We start from the raw sequence: 21,582 nt of genomic DNA, 5'->3' as shown, positions 1-21,582 counted from the left end.
GTAGGTACGTGCACGTCAGCACCGCGCCCACTTACACACTCAGCCCCGGCAGGTGTGCTGGACAAGAAGAGAGAGAAGAGAGCTGAAGTGGAGCGTACGTACCGAGGGAATGGAGGCCTTGATGTCGTTCTGGCTGAGGAAGGTGACGCGGCAGCCCTCGCCGCTCGGGTTGGGCTTGATGACGTAGCCGGAGAGCTTGGTGTAGGCGCGCACGAACTTCTTGGGCTTCTCAGGGAACTTGTCGTGCTTGACCGAGCGGTAGATGATGACCCGGGTGCCGTCGTCGAGCGTCCTGGTGAGTCGGCTCTGCAGGAACTCGCGGTTGGTGAACGTGGGCGGGGCCTTGGCCCAGAAGTAGATGACGTCGAGCTCGTCGTCGATCTTCTCCACGACCTGCATGTCCTTGCCGCCGTGATCCCAATTCACTCGCGTCTCGATGTTGTAAAGCACTTCGTGTACGACGTCAGCCGTGATGTGCACGGTCGTCACGAGGGCCTTCAGCTTGTCCAGGCCGGTGTCCATCTCGGATGATTGAAACAAGCCACATAAATTATAATAATAATAAAATTAGAATGCGAGCTTAGCGATGGGTGATTGATTATTGGTGACTCGAAACAATCAACCAGTGTTGAAGCCGTATGGAATTAACAGTACCCTTTGCCTGAAGACTTCGATGGTGTTGCCCTCCTCGTCGGTTACAGCCGAAATGGCTGACCAGTCGCTGTGCGCTGAGGCATCAAGGGCAAGGATCTCCTTTACATGCTCATCAGAGCAAGGCTCGAACGTCTCCACTTCTTCCATCTTCTTTTGAATGCAGTCCAAGAGACTTTGGTACACCAAACAACAGTTAATTAAAAGAAATGAATTTCTCTCTGCCCCAGTTGCAAAAGGTGATGCATCAGATATAAAATAAAAAAAGAGCTTGTGGCTGATTACTCGGGCGTGGCGTTGACGAGACGCACGAGCACATCGCCGTGGCAAGGGTCGCTGGGCTTCTTCTTGCACCAGCAGCCCAGCGTCTTACCACGCAGCTCACCAAGTTCAGCCAGCAGGTCCGGCCGCTTGCTGAGGTGATCCTCTTCATAGAGCCGCACCGCCTCCGCCGCCGAACCCGCCTTGCGCGCGGTGAAGGGGTTGGCCCACTTGCTCTGCGGGAGGTTCCACCCGCCCATGGTCCACCGACGCCCTATGTACACATCGCAGCTCTGCACCACCTGCCCGCCCTTCCTTTGCAGCCGCACCACCCGGGCACCCTTCTTTGCCTGCTGCTGGGTGGTGGCAGAAGGCTTTTCACGCGCCACCCCCTCAACGGGCTCGGTTTTGCTTTTTTTGTTGCGGGGAGCGTCGTGTGGCAGAGGTGACTGTTTTGTTGTTGGCACCGGTCCCTTTCTTTTGCAAGTGTGTGTCGTGTGTGTCGTGTGTGTGTTGTGTGTGTGTGTGTGTGTGTGTGGTGTCACGCGTGCGCTCATTTTGTGCTGTTGTGGTGGTTGTCGCGGCGAACCTGCAGACCGATCGACATTGGCAGGATTCGAACCTGCGCGGGGAAACCCCACCTCGTTAGCAGCGAGGCACCTTAACCACTCGGCCACAATGTCTTGCACTTTGATCACGTCTTTGTAATTTCGCGAGATTATATGGACATAGTTTGTGTGCTGCTTGGCCAGGCAGAACTTGGCCAACTTGTTGAAGGTGCACCTTCGCATGCCTTGACACGGAATGGAGAGGTGGTTTGTTGATAACTAGCTACTAGGCGCCGTAGTTAAGTGGTAAAATTCTCGCTTAGGGTGCGAGAGGCCCCGGTTCGATTCCGGGCGGCGCCCAAAACTTTTTTTTGCTGGTTGAAAGGAAAATAAAGGCACCATGTTTCCATGTGTCTTTCTGACCAGGTAGTAGTAGTACAGGGTAGTTGTGGTAATGAGGCTAGACAGCTTTCACCTTTCCATCTTCAATTCATAAAAAAACTATAAACATGATGGGGGCTGCTGTAAAAGACAAAATGTAAAACTGATACCAGGCATTCACAAAAAAGGGTCAGTGACTCTTTTTCACTAACAATCTGGCAGCACATACAGATTGTCAGGGCTGTAACACCAGCATCTGCACACCCTCCAGAAACAGATTGGTGTCATAAGTACACTTTGGACAGTTCAGTGCACATAATCTGAGAAATGTGAACGGTAAATGTGTAGAAAATGCAAGAAAAGACCTTAAAAATACACATATTTCGGCGAAATTGCAATCCGACGCGGTAAATCTGTACATAAAAAGGGATTCTGCCTTTGTCATTTCTTCTTCAATACCATCCTCCACTTCTGTACATTTTCAGAAAAATGATTCCCCAGCTTTCACTTCAAGCTCATGACTGTTTCTCCAGAGAATTTACCTATTTGTGGCCAATGCACACTCTCCTTTTGGGATGTGTCTCTGCACAGGAGGCACACATTCAACTGCCTGCATTCTGACCAGGTGTGGTCAACAATGTTGTACTGTGCTGTGATGTTGTGTCATGGTTTGGTTGGGCTGACCCATTGTTTCCCATGCGCAGGCGCGCTGCAGGACAACTTCATGCTGCGCCTGAGAAACATCCACTCTTTGTTTGGTACAAATGAAGATGTTTGGGTCATCAGCTGCAGCCCCCCCACCGCTGCTAGAGGGCGGGAGGGGCAGCAGGTGCTGGCAGGAATGCATCAGGCGGGAGGGGGCGGAAGCGCTGGCCCTCGGGCGGCGCCACGATGCACACGGTCTGCTCAACCTGAGTGAAGAAGGTGCCTACGCGCAGCGGCCACTCCGACTCAGCCAGGTGCGGGAACACCTGCGCGTGCACCACGCCCCCCCCCCCGCAATCCAGCATCAACAACGGCGGCCAGCCACGCGCGAGTGTGGTGGGGGGCTGCAGCAGTCCATACCAGCGGGCGGTGGACCATTTGGAAGTTCTTGAAGAAGATCACGTACGGATGCACCTCGTGCCTCTTTCTCTCTTCTCCCGGTGCAGGATTTGGACTCACGGCGCTGACGTCCACCACTCTGCACGCACGCACGACGCACGACGCACAACACGACCAACGACACGGCACGCACAAGCGCACGCGCACGCACGACACACGCACGACGAATCGAGAGCTTATCAACAAAACGCGACCAAGTGGGGATGGGGAGGAGGCGCGAGGGAAGTTACTTGTCCCAGCCGGGGGAAAGCGAGGAGGCGGTCCTCATGTCGCGCAGCCCCGTCTGCACGCTGATCACGTCGCCCTTCCCGAACCGCGCCATCACCTGATCCTCCGGCCTACTCGAGGACAACACACAACACGACACACAGCATGACACACGACGACACACGACGACACTTGTTCACGCACGGCCAATGGTCGAGCTAAATGGGCAGGTGGGGTTGTACAGGTAGGGTGCGTGGTTGCCGTAGGAGTGGATGTCGCCGTCGCTGTAGTGGCTCGAGATGAAGTAGTGCTTCCTGGACCCGGGCGCGTGCATGAGGGACCACATGAAGTGATTAATGAGCCCCGGCGGCGGCGGAGGCGGCGCCGGAATCTCGCCGGCCGGTTGCGGCTTCGGCAAGGGTGTCGCCACCGACACGCAGAAGTACGTACCTGTCACGCGTGTCGTGTGGCGGTGGCGTGTGGTGTGGCGCGTGCGGGTGCGTGTGCGTGTGCGTGTGTGAGATCATATGGGGTTGGTTGGGTTTGTGAGCAGTGGCCAAGGGAGTGAACGTTACTGGGCACAAAGTCGACGAGGAAGTGGACCACGGCCAGTGGCGGGCGGCCCGGTGTGGTTGGCCGAGTGCGCACAAAGGCCGTGTTGAATTGGTACGACGGGAATCTGTCGGTGGTGTAAATGCAGCGCGCGCGCCGCCCGTCCTCGCCAAGGACCACCTGCCTGCTGTCGATCTCATCGAACCGCGGCAGCGCCAGCACCTGCACAAAAATAGTTAACCATTATTTATTTCGTTCTATTTTTTATTTGTTGCTTGTTTTTTGTTATTTATTGACAAGTAGGGGGCGGTGCCTCAACGAGGAGAGGGTTGGATTGGATCAAGGCACGGAAGTCCTGGCACACCAGCAACGCGTTCACCACGTCCTGGTTACCCCCCCCCCCAACAAGCAGAGATATCGTAAAAAGGTGCGCTGTGGTAGGAGGACTTGTGATGGCAGTAGTGGTAGTGGTAGTAGTACAGGGGGCAAGGAGAGGTAGGAGAGGACATGGTCCCACAACTCACTTGGCAACTGCTCCATCCTCCTGCTTTGGCCAGACTAATAAAAATGGGTTAGCTATTCTCTGAATATTGCCTTTTTGCTTTTGTAAAAGATAGCACGGCGGTGGGCTGCTCGATCAGCCAAGGGAGCCAGGAGCACTTCCTCACTTCCGCTTCTTGGCGTCGTCACTGGTGCGCGACTTGTGACCGGCGGACACCGTGGTGGACCCGGCGGTCGCGGCGAGAACGGGTTCGGCAAAGCACTGCGCCCGGTAGGCCAGCCCGAGGGCGGCCAGGAAGTGCGCGCAGCCGAACGCGGCTATCAGCAGATCGAACGCATCCGGGTACCTCTCCGGCGCCGCCACGATCGCGCGCACGACGTGAATGGTCGCCAGGCCCGCCATCGACGCCTGGCCAGTTGAGCAGATCAGACGTGCCGTGTGTCGTGTCGTTGGTCATGCCGTGTGCCGTGTCGTTGGTCGTGTCGTGTCGTGTCAGTGGGGGAAGGTACCGTGAAGAGGGAGGAGGCGAGGCTGGTAGGGCGCGGGGGCAGCTGAATGGCAAGGGGCAGCCACGCAAAGTAGAGGACCGCGACGTAGGCCACCACCAGCCCGTCCTTGGCCAGGAGCGGGTACATGCTGCACAGCACAGGCGCGTTATCAAACATTACATTCTTCCAATCTTTTCATTGCATTGCATTGCAACCAAAAGAAAAGAAAGGAAAGAGAAGGCGCGAGGAGGGAGTAAAGTGAAGCGTACCTAAAGGCGGCGATGATGTTGAACCAGGAGACGAGGTGGGGAGACTCGAGGAGCAGGCACGTGAGGGGAAGCAGTGGAATCAAAATGGACCTGACACCACACACACCACCACACCACACCACACACACACTTAATGGCCCAGCCAAGGCTCGAGGGAAGGCGGGCAGGAGTACTTTTCGTGCACGTGGTAGGAGAAGAGAAAGAAGGAGAGGGACGTGATGAAGAGCGACAGGAGGAAGTTGCGCGGCGTGGGGCCTCGCATCAGGTGCAGCCCGCTGCCAAGGAACGCCACGAGTGTCGTCCCGGCGCTGATTACGAAATCAGTAAGTAAAACAACATGCCAGCCACACGACACATGACACGACACACGCCCCTCGTCACACGACTTATGCGCACCAGATCTTGAGCACGTCGGCGGTCGCGAAGAGCTGGCGCAGTTTGAAGACTGGAGAAACGGTGCACCAGAAATTGGCCACCTTGTCCTCGTACAGGCCCCGACCGACGGGAAACAGCCGCTCGAGCACTGGGTGGCCACAACACGCGCGATGAGGCACGCTACTAAAGAGAAATGAAGAAAAAAGAAGGGGAAAAGTCATTCTTCTTGTAAGTACCGTGGTAGGCGTCGGTGGCATTGAGGAGGAATGGGGCCCAGCATAGTGCGAAGGTGCCGACCACAGCGATCGCCAGCTTGCTCACCTCGGCGAGCGGCCTGCAAGAAAGCGGAACAACGGGTTTGTGAGTGCGTGGCGTGTGTCGAGTGTCATCGTGAGCGGATCTAGGGCCAACGTACGACTTGGTGCGATAGCACTTGGCCAGGAGGTAGCTGAAGAAGGCGGGCGCGTAGTAGAGGCTCATCTGCTTGTAGTTGAGCGCCAGACAAAAGAACACCGTGCCCAGCTACATATGTACATACATGGTTTATAGAGAGAGAGAGAGAGAGAGAGCATGTGGGTATTCGCTGTACGCTACGGCGTCAAACTGCATAAAGTGTGAAGAATAAAGAAGGGTCAACGCACGATGTCTCGGCCCCGAAGAATGAAAACGACGGCCCAAAGCACGAGCCCGAGGCTGGTGCCGTTGTACCTGCCGAGCGAGAAAAAGTGTACACCACACGGACTGAATAAGCAACCATTCCAATTGTAGCAAACGCATGGCCTGTGCGTACTGGAAGTGGCCGTGATCGATAAGCAGGAGGGCAGGCTGCAGGCTTATGAGGAAGAATGCGCTCATCTGCACGCAAACCACACATGCGCATATACATAGTTATATCTTTATGTTCAACATACAACACAACACTGAAATAAAGAGTGTATTGCCAGGAGGTACCCGCTTGCTCCAGGAGAGGGAGGCGTAGTAGGTGTTCACGAAGGCGTAGACGGCCGGAAGGAAGACGGCGAGATCGGCAGCGATGACCGTTCCTCGCATGAAGAGCTTGCTCGTCACCGATTCGTAGCCGCGCGACGTAAAAAGCGCCATCGACTCTGGCTCGAGCCATTTGCCGCTACACGACACGACACACGACACGACACGACACGACACGACACGATGAGTGCGCACCGCACACGCTAGAGAAGTAGATGATGAGAAGGGTATTTCCGCACATGTGTCCCATGAGCCAGGAGTGGTAGGCCGTAAGGGGAGGGTAGTCGAGGCCCCAGTAGAGGAGGTCGTTATGCGTGGTGTTCCGATACCAGTCCGTGACGGGCAGGTTGATCGTCACCTAGGACCACCAACCATGAATGTCTTTGACGATCGCGCACGCACGCACGCACGCACGCACGCACGCACACACACACACGACACACACACACCGTCGCACATGCAATGATAGCCAGTTGATGTACCTCCATCCAGTGCCGCTGCGCTTCGTAGTCGCCGTACATGGGCGGCTTGCCCTCGCCAGAGTGCGGGTGCAGCGAGACCAGGTAGCGCACGAGGACCAGGAAGCAGAGGGTCGCCAGCAGTGTCACGCCCCGGCGCGGTTGCATGAACCCGTAGAGCGCCTCCAGGTGGCCCACATCGTCGTCGCCGTCAGCACTGGCCCGCGGTGACGTGGGTGTAGCGGAAGATGATGCGGCTGGCAGCAGCGAGGAGGAGTGCTGGGCGAGGCCGGTGCGCGATCGGTCGGTGGCGGCCTGGCCGCCCTTGGCGCGGGCGAGCTTGGTGGCGAGCGTGGGCACGGCAGACGCCGATGTGGAGATGGACGTGGCGGCAGATGTGAGAGATGGGGAGAACGAAGATGCGGAAGCTTTTCTGGTCGGCTGGGCACTGCCACTGGAGGCCAGGTGCGAACTGCCCGCCCCCTTCTTCTTATCCTTCCTGTTCATTCTTTTTGGCTCGAATGATTATATTTTTATCATTTCTTTTGTTGTTTTAAAAAGAAATAGAGAACACAATGCGCCTTTGAAATTCCCGACGTACAGAGAAAGAGCGGCTTCCTCTTCATCAACGCTCAACAAATGCGACGCAAGCTGCAGCACCAGTGACCTGTCCGAGTGTCTTTGATTTCAACTTCGAAACAATTTGCACGTTGCGATTGATCACAGATCAATCGGTAGAGAGATCTTGGCAAACACAACAAAAATGGAACCACCATCATCCGACTTTGTGAGGGGAGGCAAATGGAAGGAGATAGAAAGGGACATCAGCATCACAGGCGAGGAGGACGCACACCGCCTCCTGACCATGCAAGAGGAGGACAGCGGAGGCGACGGAGACGAAGTGGTGGGCAGAGAGGAGGAGGAGGAGGAGGAGCTCTACAAATACGGTGACGATGACGAAGGTGAGGAGGGAGACAGCGGCGAGGGAGCGCGGTGCGTGCACGTGAACGATCGGGCCGCCAACGCCGCCGCCGGCTTCGCGACCAACATGACCAGCACCACCAAGTACACCTGGTGGAATTTTCCCTTCAAGAACCTCTACGAGCAGGTACACGCACACGCACACGCACACGCACACTCACACGCACGCGCACGCGCACGCGCACGCGCACACGACCACTCTGTCATCAGGCCGGCTGGCTTGATTGGTTCCCACTGAGTGCTCACGCGTGCCCCATTCCTCCCCTGCAACTCCCCAGTTCCGGCGCGTGGCGAACAGCTACTTCCTGCTGGTCATGATCATCCAGTGTACGGGGCTCTCCTGCCTATTTTCTTTTTAGTGCGAGGCTCACTCGAGTCAGTCGTCCCTCGTGATGTGGTTGGCGAAGGCGTTCCTAACGTGCATGATTGGGTGGCGTGGCGAATCAGTGATTCCCGGAGTGGCGCCCATCACGCCGCTCACCAGCATTTTGCCGCTGCTCTTCGTGCTCTGTGTCACGGCCATCAAAGACGCCTGGGACGACTGGGTACTGCCTGATCAGCTTCCACTCTTGAGTGTTGCACGTTGCCAATTCATTACCAACACACGCGAATGCGCAACGTGGGTTGGGTCTTTCTCTCAGAATCGACGGAAGGCCGACAACGAAGTCAACAACCGAACGGCGGTGGTCAGCGAGCGCGATTTTGTGCGGGGCAGCCTCACCTGGCGCAACGTGGCGTACAAGGTAAGCTTCCCCCATCGTTCCCCAATAAATAAATAACAAGGAGGGAAACTGACCGTAACCTCTGCTATTATTAATCTATTTATAATATAATTATTATTTTATATTATAAATTTTCCTCTACAGGACATCGTGGTGGGTGACTTGATCAGGATTCACGACGGCGAAGAGTTTCCCGCGGACATCGTCTTTATCAAGTCGGCTGCGGCCGACCACCAGTGCTTCATCGAAACATCGGACCTCGATGGGTACACCGCCTAGTCAGACGAGCTGGACCAGCCGCACATGCTTCCTGGTGTGCTTTGCCCTCACACTCGCACCTGTGTGTGTTGTGTGTGTTGCGTATCGCGCGTTGTATTGAATGCAGGGAGACGACAAAGAAGATCAAGCGCGCGCTGGCGTTCACGTCTACCATGACCGAAGCCGAGCTGGCCAACATCGAGGCGGTCGTGGAATGCGACGCGCCCAATATTCACCTGGATTCCTTCAACGGCAAATTCACGCTCAAGGCCAGCAGCGCTCGCACCCGCCAATACACCCTCACCTCCAAGTACCATGACCGTTGCCAACGGCCCACACGCCTTCTCGGCCGACTGTTGACTGACACTCGCGGTAAACAGGGTAAGACGGAAGAGCCTGCTCGGTCGGCCGCTCGACGACGATCTCCCATTCCCGCTCAACGAGACCCAGCTGCTCCCCCGGGTACTCCCGCCCACAACCTATTTTGAAAACATTTTAACGTCTTATATATTTATGCTCAACAAATGATTTTTTTAAAATGCAATATTGAGCATATTCAATTTTATTGTAGGGAGCGCGGCTGGTGAACACGCCGTTCATCATCGGCGTAGTGGTCTACACGGGTCGCGACACCAAGCTGGTGCTCAACCAGCAGCCCGTCCCGCTCAAGTTCTCCTACGTCGAGCGGACCACCAACAAGCTGCTCATCGCCCTCGTTGCATTCATCCTCACGCTCTGCCTGATCACTGCCGTGCTCAGCGTCTACTGGCGGGTACATACCGAGACCGCCTTGATGTGTGTGTCGTATCAGCACCAGCAGTGTGTCGTGTGTGTCGTGTGTGTCGTGTGTGTGTCGTGTGTCGTGTGTCGTGTGTGTCGTGTGCGCTGGGTGTCCTCTGCGCAGCTCTGCTTAAGGAGCTGGCTTTGCTCTCGTTTTGACAGGCGGATGTTGGGTCTCGTATTCCGTACCTGATGATGCCCAACGACATCAGCGACGACTTCAAGATGGGCGCCAAGAATTTCCTGACGCTCTTTGTGCTCTTCAACACCTTCGTGCCGATCTCGCTCTACGTCACGATCGAGTTCATCAAGCTCCTGCAGGTGCTCACCCTTTTTTTATTATTTATTTGTCTCTTTGTCTCTTTGTCTCTTTATCTCTTTATCTCTTCGTAACGATGACCACGCTGCAGTCGTACTTTTTGGCCAACGACCTGGACCTGTACGACGCGGAGACCGACCAGCCGGTCATCGTCAAGACCACCTCTCTCCTCGAAGACCTCGGTCAGGTATGCGATGTCCTGAACCAACGGCGATCGCCGCTAACCGTTGTTGATTCATTCTATTCGTCGCTGGGGTGTGGAGCGTAGGTGGACTACGTCTTCAGCGACAAGACGGGCACGCTGACGGAGAACAAGCTCGTACTCAAGAAGTGTTCGATTCGGGGCACCATGTATGACGCCTCGGGACCGTCGTCGCAACACGTCGCCAAGAAGAAGCAGGAGGAAGGCAAGGCTTGGCAGGCGGACGGCAGCCGTGGCAAAGAAGAAGAAGGAGGAGGAGAAGAAGAGAGCCGGGAGACGCTCAACGCGCACGAAGACGACGCGTTCCCCCTGGAAGAGGTACCCGGCCTCACACCTCCAACCACTCCACTCTCGTTGGTATCTCATCCCCGCCCAATTCATTGGGCCAATCGCCGTCCTCGCTTGCTTGTGGCCCTCTGAACGAACACGCTCTACTACACGACACACGACACACGACACACACGACACACCACGGCGCGTAGGACGAAGCACGGCTCGAGGACGACTTGGGCCAAGCCGAGGTGGAGGAGTTCCTGCTGGCGTTGGCCCTGTGCCACTCGGCCTTCGTGGAGTCAGCCCCGCAGGACGCTGGTGGCGGCCTACTCACCTACCAGGCGTCCTCGCCCGACGACGAGGCCCTCGTCCTGGCCGCCGCTCAGTATGGAGTCACCCTGACTAGCGTACGCACGCCATGCATTCCATATCATTCCACTCACATTCCTGCCCTCAGCCCTAGGGCTGTTGTGAGCATTCTTGACGTCACGCCCACACCTCTCCATCACTTTCTCTTTGCTTTTCGTAGCGCGTGGGTGATCGGTTGACCGTGCGCATGCGCGGCCAAGACCACGCCTTTCAGGTGCTGGCCGAGCTGCCGTTCGACAGCGACCGCAAGAGGTGCCGCCACCACCCCCTTGACCATTGAATCACCTCCCTAGCGGCGCGTCCACTCTTTTTCGTACGAAAAGGCGTTCGTTCGCTCATCTCCGCACACGCGCCTACACACGCGACACACGCGACACACGACACGGATCAGGATGTCGGTGATCGTGCGCACCCCGTCGAACGAGATCCGGATCTACTGCAAGGGCGCCGAGACGGTGGTGTTGCCGCGCCTCAAGTACTACACGCCCGACGCCGTCGGCAAGCTTCAGGACAAGCTCAGCGCCGCCGAATACGACTACATCGCCCAGACCGAGCAGCATATCAACCACTACGCGCGGAAGGGTGCGTACCATGCATTCCTCCTCGTCTTCATCTTCACATGTACACATGTACATGTGTGCTCACAGATTGCATGTGACGTGGCACCACGTAGGATTGCGGACGCTGCTGGTGTCGATGGCAACGATGGACCAGGCCCAGTTCGACCGATGGCTCTACGTCTACCAGAAGGCGGCCATCGCCGTGCACCACCGGAAGGACACGGTCGCGCGTGCGGCCGAGCTGATCGAACGCGACCTGCTCCTGCTCGGGGCCACCGCCATCGAGGACAAGCTCCAGCACGGCGTCCCCGAGACCCTCCGCGACCTCGCACACGTACGTATTACGTCGACATCACCCACATCTCATATGTTTTGATATAGAGCACGACTGACGATGTCGACACTATGGCGATCTGCATTCAGGCCGGGATCAAGGTGTGGGTGCTCACGGGCGACAAGCAGGAGACGGCGATCAACATCGGCTACTCGGCGCATGTGCTGGACGAGACCATGGAGCTGCTGTGCGTCAACACCTCGACCACCCAGGCCTGCCAGCACACCCTCGACTCCTCCCTCGCCCGCCTTCGAGCAGCCGGACCCGTACACACCTCCTCCCGTCACCAGCCACACATGCACTTCATCGTCTTCACCACCTCCTTCGACATGCGCTGTTTTAGCTGAGCTCACCTTTGAAGCTTGAACTTCTCTTCTTTGTCATTGCTCCAGACCAAGAAGTGTGCACTGATCATCGACGGACTGAGTCTCGGCTTCGCCCTCGAAGACCACAAGGTTTGTCCGACTCCACATTATTCGATCGTCTAGTTAGTTTTATTTGTCATTCTGACAATCATTGGTTACATGGCCGATAGGTCCAGTTCCGGGAGCTGTCGAAGCTGTGCCAGTCGGTGATCTGCTGCCGTGTGTCGGCCAAACAGAAGGTGAGAACTGATATATTTAATGTTACAATGTAATCACATACGGTTGGGCACCATCTGATTGGTGGGTTCTTACGTGACGTGGCAGGCTGCGGTGGTGAGTTTGATCAAGGCCGAGGGCCACACCACGCTGGCGATAGGCGATGGTGCCAACGATGTGTCCATGATCCGCAGCGCGCACGTAGGCATCGGCATCATCGGCAAGGAGGGCTCGCAGGCCTCGCGCTCATCCGACTACGCCATCGCCCAGTTCCGCTTCCTCAAGAAGCTGCTCCTTGTTCACGGCCGCTACTCCTACCTCCGCATCTCCACCCTCATCCAATACTACTTCTACAAGTACACGCCCTCCACACACAACACACAACACACACACGACGCGCAGCGTGCAAGAGTTGGATCTAAGCCTCTGTCGGTGCGGTGGTGCAGGAACGCGACCTTCACCCTTCCTCAGTTTTACTTTTCCTTCTTCAACGGATTCTCGGGACAGGTAAGGCCGTGTGCGTGTGCGTGTGCGTGTGCGTGTGCGTGTGCATGTGCATGTGCGTGTCCTCAGCCTGCGCTGTGCCGAGTGTTTTTATGGGTGTCGTGGAACTGATCCTGGCTCTGTTATGCGTAGACTCTGTTCGACTCGTGGATCATCGTGCTGTTCAATATTGTATTTACTTCGCTGCCAGTCCTCCTCGTCGGCCTCTGGGATCGGTCCGTGCCCGCCCCACACACCCTTCTGGTGAAGGAATCAATTGGTTGAGCTGGTTTGTCGTCCTTGACACGCTTGGCTCTCCCTGCAGGGACGTCCCGCAAGAGGCGCTGCTCCAGTTTCCCAGCCTCTACTCGCGCTCCCGACTGAACAAGGAGTTCAACTTCAAGGCACGCTCCGCCCTTTCTTTTCTCTCTAATCAACTATTTGACAGGGCTAACCAGGCCTGTTTCTCTCTCTCTCTCTCGGTGTTGGTTGGTTGGTTGATCGGCACACAGACCTTCTTCTGGTGGTTGGGCAGCGCGGTGCTCCATTCGGCCCTCATATTCTTCTTCGCCCTCGTCATCTCCACCGCAGGTACTGGTTACTTGTGTGCGCGTGCGTGTGCGAGCGTGTGTGCGTGCGTGCTGATGGGCTCGCTACATACCCGTTGCTCCTCCAAATCACACCTTTCTTCGCGCCTCTAGTGCTCCCCAACGGTCATCCGATGGACATGTTCTTGTTCGGCATCACCATCTCCACGTCCGCCATCACCATCGTCACCCTCAAGCTGGCCATCGAAACCAAGTACGTCGTTCGTTCTTCTCCCTTGTCCGGATTGGCTTACACATGTGAATGCTGCTACAAGTACGTGGACGGTGTTCCACCACCTCGTGTTCTGGGGCAGCCTGGGCGTCTACTTCTTCTTCATCTCCATCTACGGCCTCATCCCGCACGTGCGCGGCTGGGACAACCACATCTACTGGGCCTTCTGTACGTGTTTGCTTCTTCCCTCTGCGTTGCTGCTTTTCCTCGCCACGCCCAGACTGACACAGTTCCTTCTTCTCTTCTGTTTGCACTCCTCCAAACAGTCGCCTTGTTCACCAGCTCCTCGTTCTGGCTCACCTACGTCGCCCTCGTCGTGTGCAGCCTGCTGCCCGACCTCACCTTCAAGAGGTTCCTCCTCGTCGTCACCTTCTCGTCGTGTGTGGCGTGGGTGGTCGTGCGTGCGGGTGCGGGTGTGCGGGTCCGAAGCTGATGATGGCCCGTGTGGCGCGGTACAGTGTGCTGCGGTGCTTCTTCCCCAGCGACTGGAGCGTGATGCGCGAGTACTGGCTGCGGGCGCGGCTTCGCCAACGCACGGCCGCGTACTACGGGTTCCTCTCCGCCTCCGCCAACACGCTGCGCGGAGACGAGACAGAGCCGCTCGTTGGTTCCCGCAAAGCGACCGCGTTTTGCACGTGAAGAAGAGGCAAGCTTTCGCGGTCTCGTGCAGTGCAACGGACATTGCCTATTGGGAATTATTTCGATCCTGGAATTCGAGAAATGCCCCGTCTAACGTCCGTTCTCGGAATTTTTATCCCCGCGGCGGTATGTTTGTTCGTGACGTCAGCCGGCCCGCACGGACGTCTGAAGCGGCTGAGCACGCTCTGCAGCCCGCCACCCCGGAGAGCCTATTTATTACACTCCACCCGCAACAACTTGTTTTTTAATCATCTCATCTTCACAACGAAGCAATCAGCCTTTCATCTTGGGCGCGCCGGACGCATCAACTTCCCTCTTCTACCAGCAAGAAGCCCCCACTTCCCCACAGCACACTACACAACAAAGATGGAGAGCAAAGTACACAGAATGGTCATCGTCGGCTCTGGTACGCCCTCCACAAACACAATTTTTTTATTTATAATTATTTTGAATAATAATAACCTGACTTTTGTTATTATTATTTCGTAGGCCCTGCGGGTCACACGGCGGCGATCTATGCGGCGCGGGCCAACCTGGAGCCGGTGATGTACGAGGGCTGGATGGCGGGCGGCGTGGCCTCGGGCGGCCAACTGACCACCACTACCGACGTCGAGAACTTCCCGGGCTTCCCCGAGGGCGTCGGCGGCATCGATCTCACCGACAACATGCGCAAGCAGTCTGAGCGCTTCGGCACCGTCATCATTCCCAAGACCATCACCAAGGCCGTACGTGCCGTGTGCCGTGTTGTGTCATGTGTGTCGTGTCGTGTTGTGTCGTGTGTCATCTGGTCATGTGTCGCTCACGCGTGATGGACGTTGCAGGACTTGTCGTCGCGCCCGTTCAAGCTGTGGGTCGAGGGCGAGGAGGAGGGCGAGCCCGCGGCGCAGGCCCACTCGCTGATCATCGCCACCGGCGCCACGGCGCGTCGCCTGGCCGTGCCCGGCGAGGAGACCTTCTGGCAGAAGGGCGTCTCGGCCTGCGCTGTGTGCGATGGCGCCCTGCCCCTCTTCCGCAACAAGCCCCTCGCCGTCGTCGGCGGTGGTGACAGGTACCACACAACACCCTCTTATTTGGTGTGCGTGTGTCGTGTCGTGTACTGTCGTGTGTCGTGTCGTGTGTGTGGCCGCTGATAGTAATGTTGCGTGCACAGCGCGTGCGAGGAGGCGTCGTGGCTCTCCAAGTTCGGGTCGAAGGTGTACCTGATCCACCGGCGCGACGAGCTGCGCGCGTCGAAGATCATGGCCCAGCGCGTGCTCTCGAACCCCAAGATCGAGATGGTGTGGAACAGCGCCGTGGAGGAGATCTACGGCGAGAAGCTCGTCACAGGCCTCAAGATCAAGAACGTCTCCACCGGCGACATCACCGACCTCCCCGTCAGCGGCCTCTTCTGGGCCATTGGTACGCACACGCACCGCCACACTCGCACGCACCGCCGCACTCGCACGCACCGCGCCCGTTGCTAACACCGAAGTGAACAACAGGCCACGTGCCGAACACGCAGTTCCTGAATGGTCAGGTGGAGACGGACGCGGAGGGCTACATCAAGACGACGCCCGGCTCGACGGTGACCAGCGTCGAGGGCGTGTTTGCCGCGGGCGACGTGCAGGACAAGCGATACCGACAGGCCATCACCGCCGCCGGCACCGGCTGCATGGCGGCCCTCGACGCCGAGCACTGGCTCTCGGCCCACCTCTAAACTCTTATTTTAACAAGATAAAAATAAACAAATATTGTCGTGCAAATTTTAGACATGTCCACCATGTTTTCGTTTCTTTCTTGTTTTGATGTCGCTGTTGATCGTTTTCAACAAGGAAGCACGTGATGATTGATTGATGTGTTTGTGGGTGGGTACTTGCTCATCGCCTCTGCATAGAGTAGGTGGCGGTGCCGAGGAGAGTGTCCTGGAGGAGCTGGTCGGAGACCTCGATCTTGTCGGCGCTCGGACCCTGCTCCACCTGCTCCTTGATCATACGGAACAGGGTGGGCGGACGCACCGACGCCAGCGCGAAGCCTGAATGAAGCATGTTCGCGCACACGAACGCCGCAACGTTAGCACAAACCTCAAAGCAATCAAATGCGCGTGTGCGTGCGGTAGTGCAGGTGCGTGTGCGTGTGCGCGTCGTGCGGTGGCTGTCGTGGCACCATTGATCTCCTGCACGTCGAAGCCGTCGAGGAGGGACTGGTTGACCGGCGGGTCGGTGCGCTCTTTCAGGTGGCGAACCACCTCGGCACACGTCCACTCCAGCACGTCCTTGTTCGTGCCTTCTGTCTCACCCCCCCCCCCGATAGCGCCATGAAGCCATCCGGTAAGGCTCAACACGAGCCTTGTGAGGAAAAAAATTGGGGGGTACCGGTGGCGTAGAGGCGCTGAGTCGGCAGGCGGAGCGCCATTGCGGGGACGAAGCTTCCTGCTGGTCGCAAAGCCAGGCGCACGCACTGGCGGGTGGTGGTGCCCCGCTGGACTGTTCCCTGCGTCGTACGTCTCATCCCCCTTTTTTTTCTGTTTATCGTTTCTTTCGTCCATTTCTTAGCTTGCACCCGTAGTTTTTTTTTATCATGATTTTTGATTCTGGTCTCAGTGAAGACCCATTTTCGTTCTTTTCTCAACCTCGCACACGTTTATTTGCACTCGTCGGAGACGCACAAAGCAAGCAACAACCACACAACAGCCATGCAAAAGGAGGACGACAGTCACCAGTTGGTCAAGTTCCCACGAACCCGCCACATATTCGACGCCGGTGGTGGCGTTGGCCGTGACGGTACATTTTTTTGATTATTAATTTATTATTTATTATTAGATTTTTAAAAAAAACAATAATCATCCACAAGTTGCAAACGTGAAATTACGCCAGCTCTATCTGTGAAATATTGTGATGTCCAACCAAACTGACGGTGCCGTCGGTGGGTGGCCAGACCTGGTGATGGCCAAGGACGAGGCCCGCGTGTGGTACGAGTCCACCGTGAGCGTGGAGGAGAAGGTGCGCAACCCGCTCGCGCTGCACCGCAACTCTTGGCTGTCTCTCTGTTTCTGCTCCACGGCTGGCGCAAACGTTTATAAACATTTATAACGACCAGGTGGACGGAAGCAATCTGGGCATCAGCATCACGCCGGACCACAAGCTGCTCTTCCAGAACCGCTCGCACTACGTCAACACGGAGACCCAGGCGCAGGTGCCATACTCTCGTCGTCATGCGTGGCGTGATTGTATCAGTCAATTCAAGCGACGCACACGTCTTTGGGTGACTGACCGAGGCCTCGCGCGCGTGTTTGTGCCACAGTGGCGGCAACTGGAGAGCTGGGCCGAGAAGCACCCGGGCCTGCACCAAGTGCTGACCCCCGACCGCATCCTCTTCGGCGAGTGGTTCGTGGCCACCACCGCACACGCACACGCACATGTTCGTGTGTTTTGGGCTAAGCCGAAGTGGTGCGTGGCAGGTTGTACGCACGGCACTCGATCCACTACACCAACCTGCCCGACCTCTTCCTCGCCTTCGACATCTACGACAAGAAGAAGGGTGCGCTTGGGTTATTCGATTTTTATTCCTATTTATTTATTTATTAAATGTATTAAATGTATTGCACCGCAGGACGGTTCCTGAGCCGACGCTCGAGGGACCAGCTGCTGGAGGGCACCGGCATCCACACGGTGCCGCTGCTCAAGAACGGCAAGCTGTCACGCGCCGATTACGAGGAGCTGCTCAACAGCCAATCGGCCTTCCACGACGGCGTGGTCGAGGGCGTCTACGTGCGCATCGACGAGGTACACAACAGCCCCTCTTGCGTGTCGCGTGTCGCGTGTCGCGTGTGATAGGTGCTGATAGGCGATCGATCGCCAGGACGACAATGTGGGCAACGAGCTGGCGTGGGTGGGCGCCAATGAAGGCGAGTCAAAGAAGGGCAAGGGGGGCAAGGGCAAGGCGGCGCGCGGAGGCAAGGCCGGACGAGCCCGCGGCGGAGCCAAGGGCGGTGCTGCTCGAGCACCACCGGCTGCGACGACAGCTGAGGCCGACGACGGAGGTGACGAAGGGTGGAGCTATCTCATCCAACGCGCCAAGATCGTGCGATCCGACTTCCTGCCGCTCGAGGACCCCGACGTCACCCACTGGTCGCGACAAATGATGGTAAAGAACATCGTGCGCTATGACTAGCACCAAGGCTGCACTGCAACACAAAAGAATGTAGTCATCACATTCCTGGCCTGGCTTCGCGGAAAGAAATGAAGGGAAAAGAGAAAGGGGGGGGGTAGCGCGTAGAAGGAGCAGTTGCAGTTCATCTGTCTGAATTAATTCACAAAGAAACAAGCGAAAGAGATCTGGTGGATGTATAGACTGAAAGTGGGCGTGTTCGGACATCAGAGCAGCCTTCCCAACAACATCGCCTACGACGAGAAACGCCAGCGCATCATGGAGTACAGGACAGATTCGCCTGGCGATGCGGCAGATGGAGGAAGCGCTGGCGACGATGCAAGCAAGCCCTCGTACCGGGACATACTGCGAAAAAGCAGATCAGAGAAGGAGAAACTGAGTGAAGAGGAGGAGGGGAAGCCCGCTGGTGATGAAGACGTTGTGCGCGTTTCCGTGGGCAATCCCTTCATCGAGGTCATCAAGGGCGTCGTGCATCTCTACAAGGATCCTACCACCACCACCGCGGCCAAGCGTGGCCAACTGCCCGTACCCCACCCTGCCGGTTTATTCTTATTCATTGAAATCAATTAATTTGAGTTCTGTGATTTATTGGGCTATGTGCTCACACTCTTCTTGTTCCGTATGTTGGCGTGGTGACAGCCAAAATGGACGTTGATAGTGGCGGTTCTGGCCGTGCCCTCGTGGATGGCGGTGGCCGACTTCTGTCAGTTCGTGGCGCCCTACCAGAAGCTCATCGCTCGCATGCGCGTGGTGACCTACACGTACGACACACCTTGCTCCCTCTCCATGCGCGTGTGCGGCGCTGTGCGCGCGTGAGTGCATGTCGTGTCACACGAGACTCCTGCGTGTGTGTTGCTTTCGTCTCTCGCCGCCGTCTCATTTGCGTGTTTTCTGTCTCTGCACACACAGGGAGAAAGTGCCAGGTCGGTACGCCGTTCTATTGGAGTTCCGGCAGCAGGTCATGGCGGACCAGTTCTACCTCGAGTACAACGGCAAGATGTACAATTCCATGGAGGTAACACGGCACACACACACGACACAAACGACACACACACACACACACACACGCACAAACGACACACACACACAAACGACACACACACACACACGACACGACACGCACACACTGGGCGGTCGCTTGACTGCATTCGTCGTGCGCGTGCTACACTATAGTCAGAGGAGTGCCGCGTGGGGTTCGTGAAGTCGGTCGAGTTTGTGGATGGGTCGTCCATGGAGCCGATCTTGCCTCCGTGTGGCACCAACGAGCTGCCCACTTGCCCCGTCTGCCTCGGTACCACCTCCTCTGATCAAATAAAGCCGCCTGCTTCGAATTCCATCCAAGCCGCGCCTCGACTCACCCACGATCCACGTTCTGAACAGACCGATTGGACACGAGCGTGACGGGCATCCTCACGACTGTGTGCAACCACACCTTCCACTGTCTGTGCCTCTCCAAGTGGCGCGATTCGAGCTGCCCGGTGTGTCGATTTTGCCAGGTACGTTGCAGTACGACATGTAGTACTGTAGTGTAACAAGCTACATGTAGTTGACTGTGACTCGCGCTTGCACGGTAAAAACAACACAGGACTCGGTGCACGCGTCAGAGTGTAGCGTGTGCGGACAGTCCGAGTCGCTGTGGATTTGTCTCATCTGCGGCCACATCGGCTGTGGTCGATACAAGGGCGGCCACGCCAACAACCACTGGCTCGAGACGCAACACACCTACGCGCTCGAACTCGAATCGCAGCGCGTGTGGGACTATGCCGGCGACAAGTACCCTTTTCCTCCTTTTTCCTGTCCCCTGTCGGACCCATGTTCATGGCCAGTGCTCTCGTCATCAGCTAATTCTTCCCTATCTGTCGGCGAACGCCAGCTACGTGCATCGACTGATCCAAAGCAAAGCCGACGGCAAGCTGGTGGAACTACCCGGCCCAGAAACACAAATCGACGAGGAGATCAAGGAGGGCATTCTCGAGGTTCGTCTTCTGCGCTCCACTCCGAAGCAATAGCAGATTAGTATTACAAGTCCTGTTCATCCATTGCTTATTTATTTGTTGATTTTATTATTCTTCTTATTCTTATTTCATCTTTGCATGTGATGTTGTGGCTGGCGTGTTTGTGCGCTCGGTCGTTGCACCACAGAGCAAGCGCACGGCGGTGGCGATGGAGTACACCTACTTGCTGACGTCACAGCTCGAGTCTCAGCGCCAATTCTGGGAGCACCAACTCCAGGTAAAGAAGAAGTCGGCAAGTCTAAGCATGTTTGCAAACCACAAACGCTTACCGCAACATGTGTGCAGGTGGTGGAGAGTCAGAAGGGTGAGAAGGTGCAGCATCTGGAGCACGAGCTGAAGAAGGAGAAGGAGGAGAAGCAGGGCCTACTCGCCTCGATCAACGAGCTCAACCAGACGCAGCACAAGTCGAAAAAGAAGATCACTCAGCTCGAGAAGAAGATCAGCCAGTACCAGCGAGACGTGAAGGAGCTCAAGCAGGTACTCACCCACTGGCGATCCATTTTGCGAGGCCTGCCGCGACTCACACAATCAAACGCGTGCGTGTCGTGTGTGCTTGCAACAGTACAATGAGACCTTGACGCACCACCAGGCCGAGTGGAAGGAGCAGGCGCAGAAGGCTGCCGAGGCGCTCCGCACCCAGAGCGCGGCGACGGAGACGCGCATCAAGGAACTCGAGGAGCAGGTGCGGGATCTCATGTTCTTCATCGACGCCAAGAACAAGATCGAGGACTCTGGAGAGGTACACGTCTCATTCTGCCTGTGTGCTGTTGATGTCGTGTGCCGTGCCGTGCCGTGCCATGTCGTGGCCAAGTGCTGCAACTCACAAGTGGTTGCGTGGTGCACGAACAGGAACTGAAAGAGGGTTCGCTGCTGATCACGGAGAAGCCCTCACCCACGCGAAGAGGCGCGCGAGGAGGCAAGAAGAGGGGCAAGTAAGCAGCTGCAATCTTACCCTGTGCCGCCTGGAAGCTGAACAAAATACAAAACACGGATGCCCCATGTTTTGCTTGTACGCAAATCTGTAAGCTCAGCTCTGGTTGTTTCCGCCAACCAACCGGGCAGCCACAAGTTCAGGCAGTTGATGGCGCGTACAATGTCGCAGGGCCCACTGCTGGCTGCTGTGGCACATCATCTTTTCTGACAGTAGTACTGGAACACTTGAACTGTTGGCTCTATTGAAGTGTTGTATAGCTTTGGCTCTGCGAGCATGCTAGTCCGCTCGCATGTGAACGCCAACGCCTGTTGTTACACGTCAACCACCTATTTCCGCAGGTATTATGGGACACGATGCAGGAAAATTTCGTGATAAATGTCCCAA

General features: G+C 56.7%; 9 protein-coding genes across 9 annotated transcripts in view; 4 read left to right on the top strand and 5 right to left on the bottom strand.

The window, feature by feature from the left end:
• Positions 1-801, bottom strand: part of ACA1_398950 (START domain containing protein) — a gene marked incomplete at both ends in the record, with an annotated part of 2,453 nt that extends 1,652 nt beyond the window's left edge. The window contains 2 exons of the mRNA XM_004351634.1: positions 103-522; positions 655-801. Of these exons, the coding sequence (XP_004351686.1) occupies positions 103-522; positions 655-801 (567 nt within the window). The remainder of the gene's footprint in view (positions 1-102; positions 523-654) is intronic.
• A 131-nt stretch (positions 802-932) lies between these two features.
• ACA1_398940 (uncharacterized protein) lies at positions 933-1,703 on the bottom strand (the record flags this gene model as incomplete). The annotated part of the gene is made up of 2 exons (XM_004351633.1): positions 933-1,323; positions 1,573-1,703. The coding sequence occupies 2 exons, from the start codon at positions 1,701-1,703 to the stop codon at positions 933-935; spliced, it is 522 nt and encodes a 173-aa protein (XP_004351685.1).
• A 944-nt stretch (positions 1,704-2,647) lies between these two features.
• Positions 2,648-4,244, bottom strand: ACA1_398930 (uncharacterized protein; the record flags this gene model as incomplete). The annotated part of the gene is made up of 6 exons (XM_004351632.1): positions 2,648-2,812; positions 2,907-3,024; positions 3,176-3,283; positions 3,395-3,561; positions 3,723-3,926; positions 4,185-4,244. 6 exons carry the CDS (start codon positions 4,242-4,244, stop codon positions 2,648-2,650), a joined length of 822 nt encoding a protein of 273 aa, XP_004351684.1.
• Positions 4,245-4,368: 124 nt separating this feature from the next.
• On the bottom strand, positions 4,369-7,290 carry ACA1_398920 (glucosyltransferase; the record flags this gene model as incomplete). The annotated part of the gene is made up of 12 exons (XM_004351631.1): positions 4,369-4,614; positions 4,716-4,842; positions 4,964-5,053; positions 5,137-5,238; positions 5,360-5,486; positions 5,575-5,672; positions 5,754-5,860; positions 5,980-6,046; positions 6,129-6,163; positions 6,290-6,464; positions 6,565-6,683; positions 6,808-7,290. The coding sequence occupies 12 exons, from the start codon at positions 7,288-7,290 to the stop codon at positions 4,369-4,371; spliced, it is 1,776 nt and encodes a 591-aa protein (XP_004351683.1).
• Positions 7,291-7,546: 256 nt separating this feature from the next.
• ACA1_398910 (phospholipidtranslocating P-type ATPase, flippase subfamily protein) lies at positions 7,547-14,103 on the top strand (the record flags this gene model as incomplete). Its single annotated transcript, XM_004351630.1, has 27 exons — positions 7,547-7,891; positions 8,043-8,091; positions 8,212-8,309; positions 8,406-8,507; positions 8,631-8,752; positions 8,872-9,054; positions 9,125-9,206; positions 9,316-9,516; positions 9,687-9,845; positions 9,935-10,030; positions 10,112-10,363; positions 10,528-10,725; positions 10,848-10,939; positions 11,079-11,269; positions 11,361-11,581; positions 11,629-11,847; positions 11,974-12,036; positions 12,117-12,185; positions 12,271-12,518; positions 12,609-12,669; positions 12,799-12,881; positions 12,971-13,036; positions 13,181-13,236; positions 13,347-13,446; positions 13,547-13,632; positions 13,731-13,815; positions 13,923-14,103. The coding sequence occupies 27 exons, from the start codon at positions 7,547-7,549 to the stop codon at positions 14,101-14,103; spliced, it is 3,708 nt and encodes a 1,235-aa protein (XP_004351682.1).
• A 366-nt stretch (positions 14,104-14,469) lies between these two features.
• Positions 14,470-15,799, top strand: ACA1_398900 (thioredoxindisulfide reductase; the record flags this gene model as incomplete). Its single annotated transcript, XM_004351629.1, has 5 exons — positions 14,470-14,509; positions 14,593-14,828; positions 14,925-15,151; positions 15,254-15,501; positions 15,585-15,799. The coding sequence occupies 5 exons, from the start codon at positions 14,470-14,472 to the stop codon at positions 15,797-15,799; spliced, it is 966 nt and encodes a 321-aa protein (XP_004351681.1).
• A 160-nt stretch (positions 15,800-15,959) lies between these two features.
• ACA1_398890 (uncharacterized protein) lies at positions 15,960-16,494 on the bottom strand (the record flags this gene model as incomplete). Its single annotated transcript, XM_004351628.1, has 3 exons — positions 15,960-16,114; positions 16,246-16,368; positions 16,455-16,494. The coding sequence occupies 3 exons, from the start codon at positions 16,492-16,494 to the stop codon at positions 15,960-15,962; spliced, it is 318 nt and encodes a 105-aa protein (XP_004351680.1).
• Positions 16,495-16,774: 280 nt separating this feature from the next.
• Positions 16,775-18,252, top strand: ACA1_398880 (DNA ligaselike protein; the record flags this gene model as incomplete). Its single annotated transcript, XM_004351627.1, has 7 exons — positions 16,775-16,862; positions 17,017-17,081; positions 17,179-17,274; positions 17,383-17,465; positions 17,540-17,619; positions 17,692-17,864; positions 17,926-18,252. The coding sequence occupies 7 exons, from the start codon at positions 16,775-16,777 to the stop codon at positions 18,250-18,252; spliced, it is 912 nt and encodes a 303-aa protein (XP_004351679.1).
• A 171-nt stretch (positions 18,253-18,423) lies between these two features.
• Positions 18,424-21,200, top strand: ACA1_398870 (BRCA1associated protein 2 subfamily protein; the record flags this gene model as incomplete). The annotated part of the gene is made up of 11 exons (XM_004351626.1): positions 18,424-18,774; positions 18,889-19,010; positions 19,159-19,264; positions 19,423-19,540; positions 19,630-19,727; positions 19,874-20,022; positions 20,123-20,225; positions 20,392-20,481; positions 20,550-20,741; positions 20,827-21,003; positions 21,114-21,200. The coding sequence occupies 11 exons, from the start codon at positions 18,424-18,426 to the stop codon at positions 21,198-21,200; spliced, it is 1,593 nt and encodes a 530-aa protein (XP_004351678.1).
• Between the last annotated feature and the right edge of the window lie 382 nt (positions 21,201-21,582).

This window comes from Acanthamoeba castellanii, assembly GCF_000313135.1.
Source record: "Acanthamoeba castellanii str. Neff unplaced genomic scaffold scf7180000084759, whole genome shotgun sequence".
Taxonomy (NCBI): Eukaryota; Discosea; order Longamoebia; family Acanthamoebidae; genus Acanthamoeba; species Acanthamoeba castellanii.
Note: the sequence above shows the minus strand (reverse complement) of the source record. Positions and strands in the feature narration are given on the sequence as shown.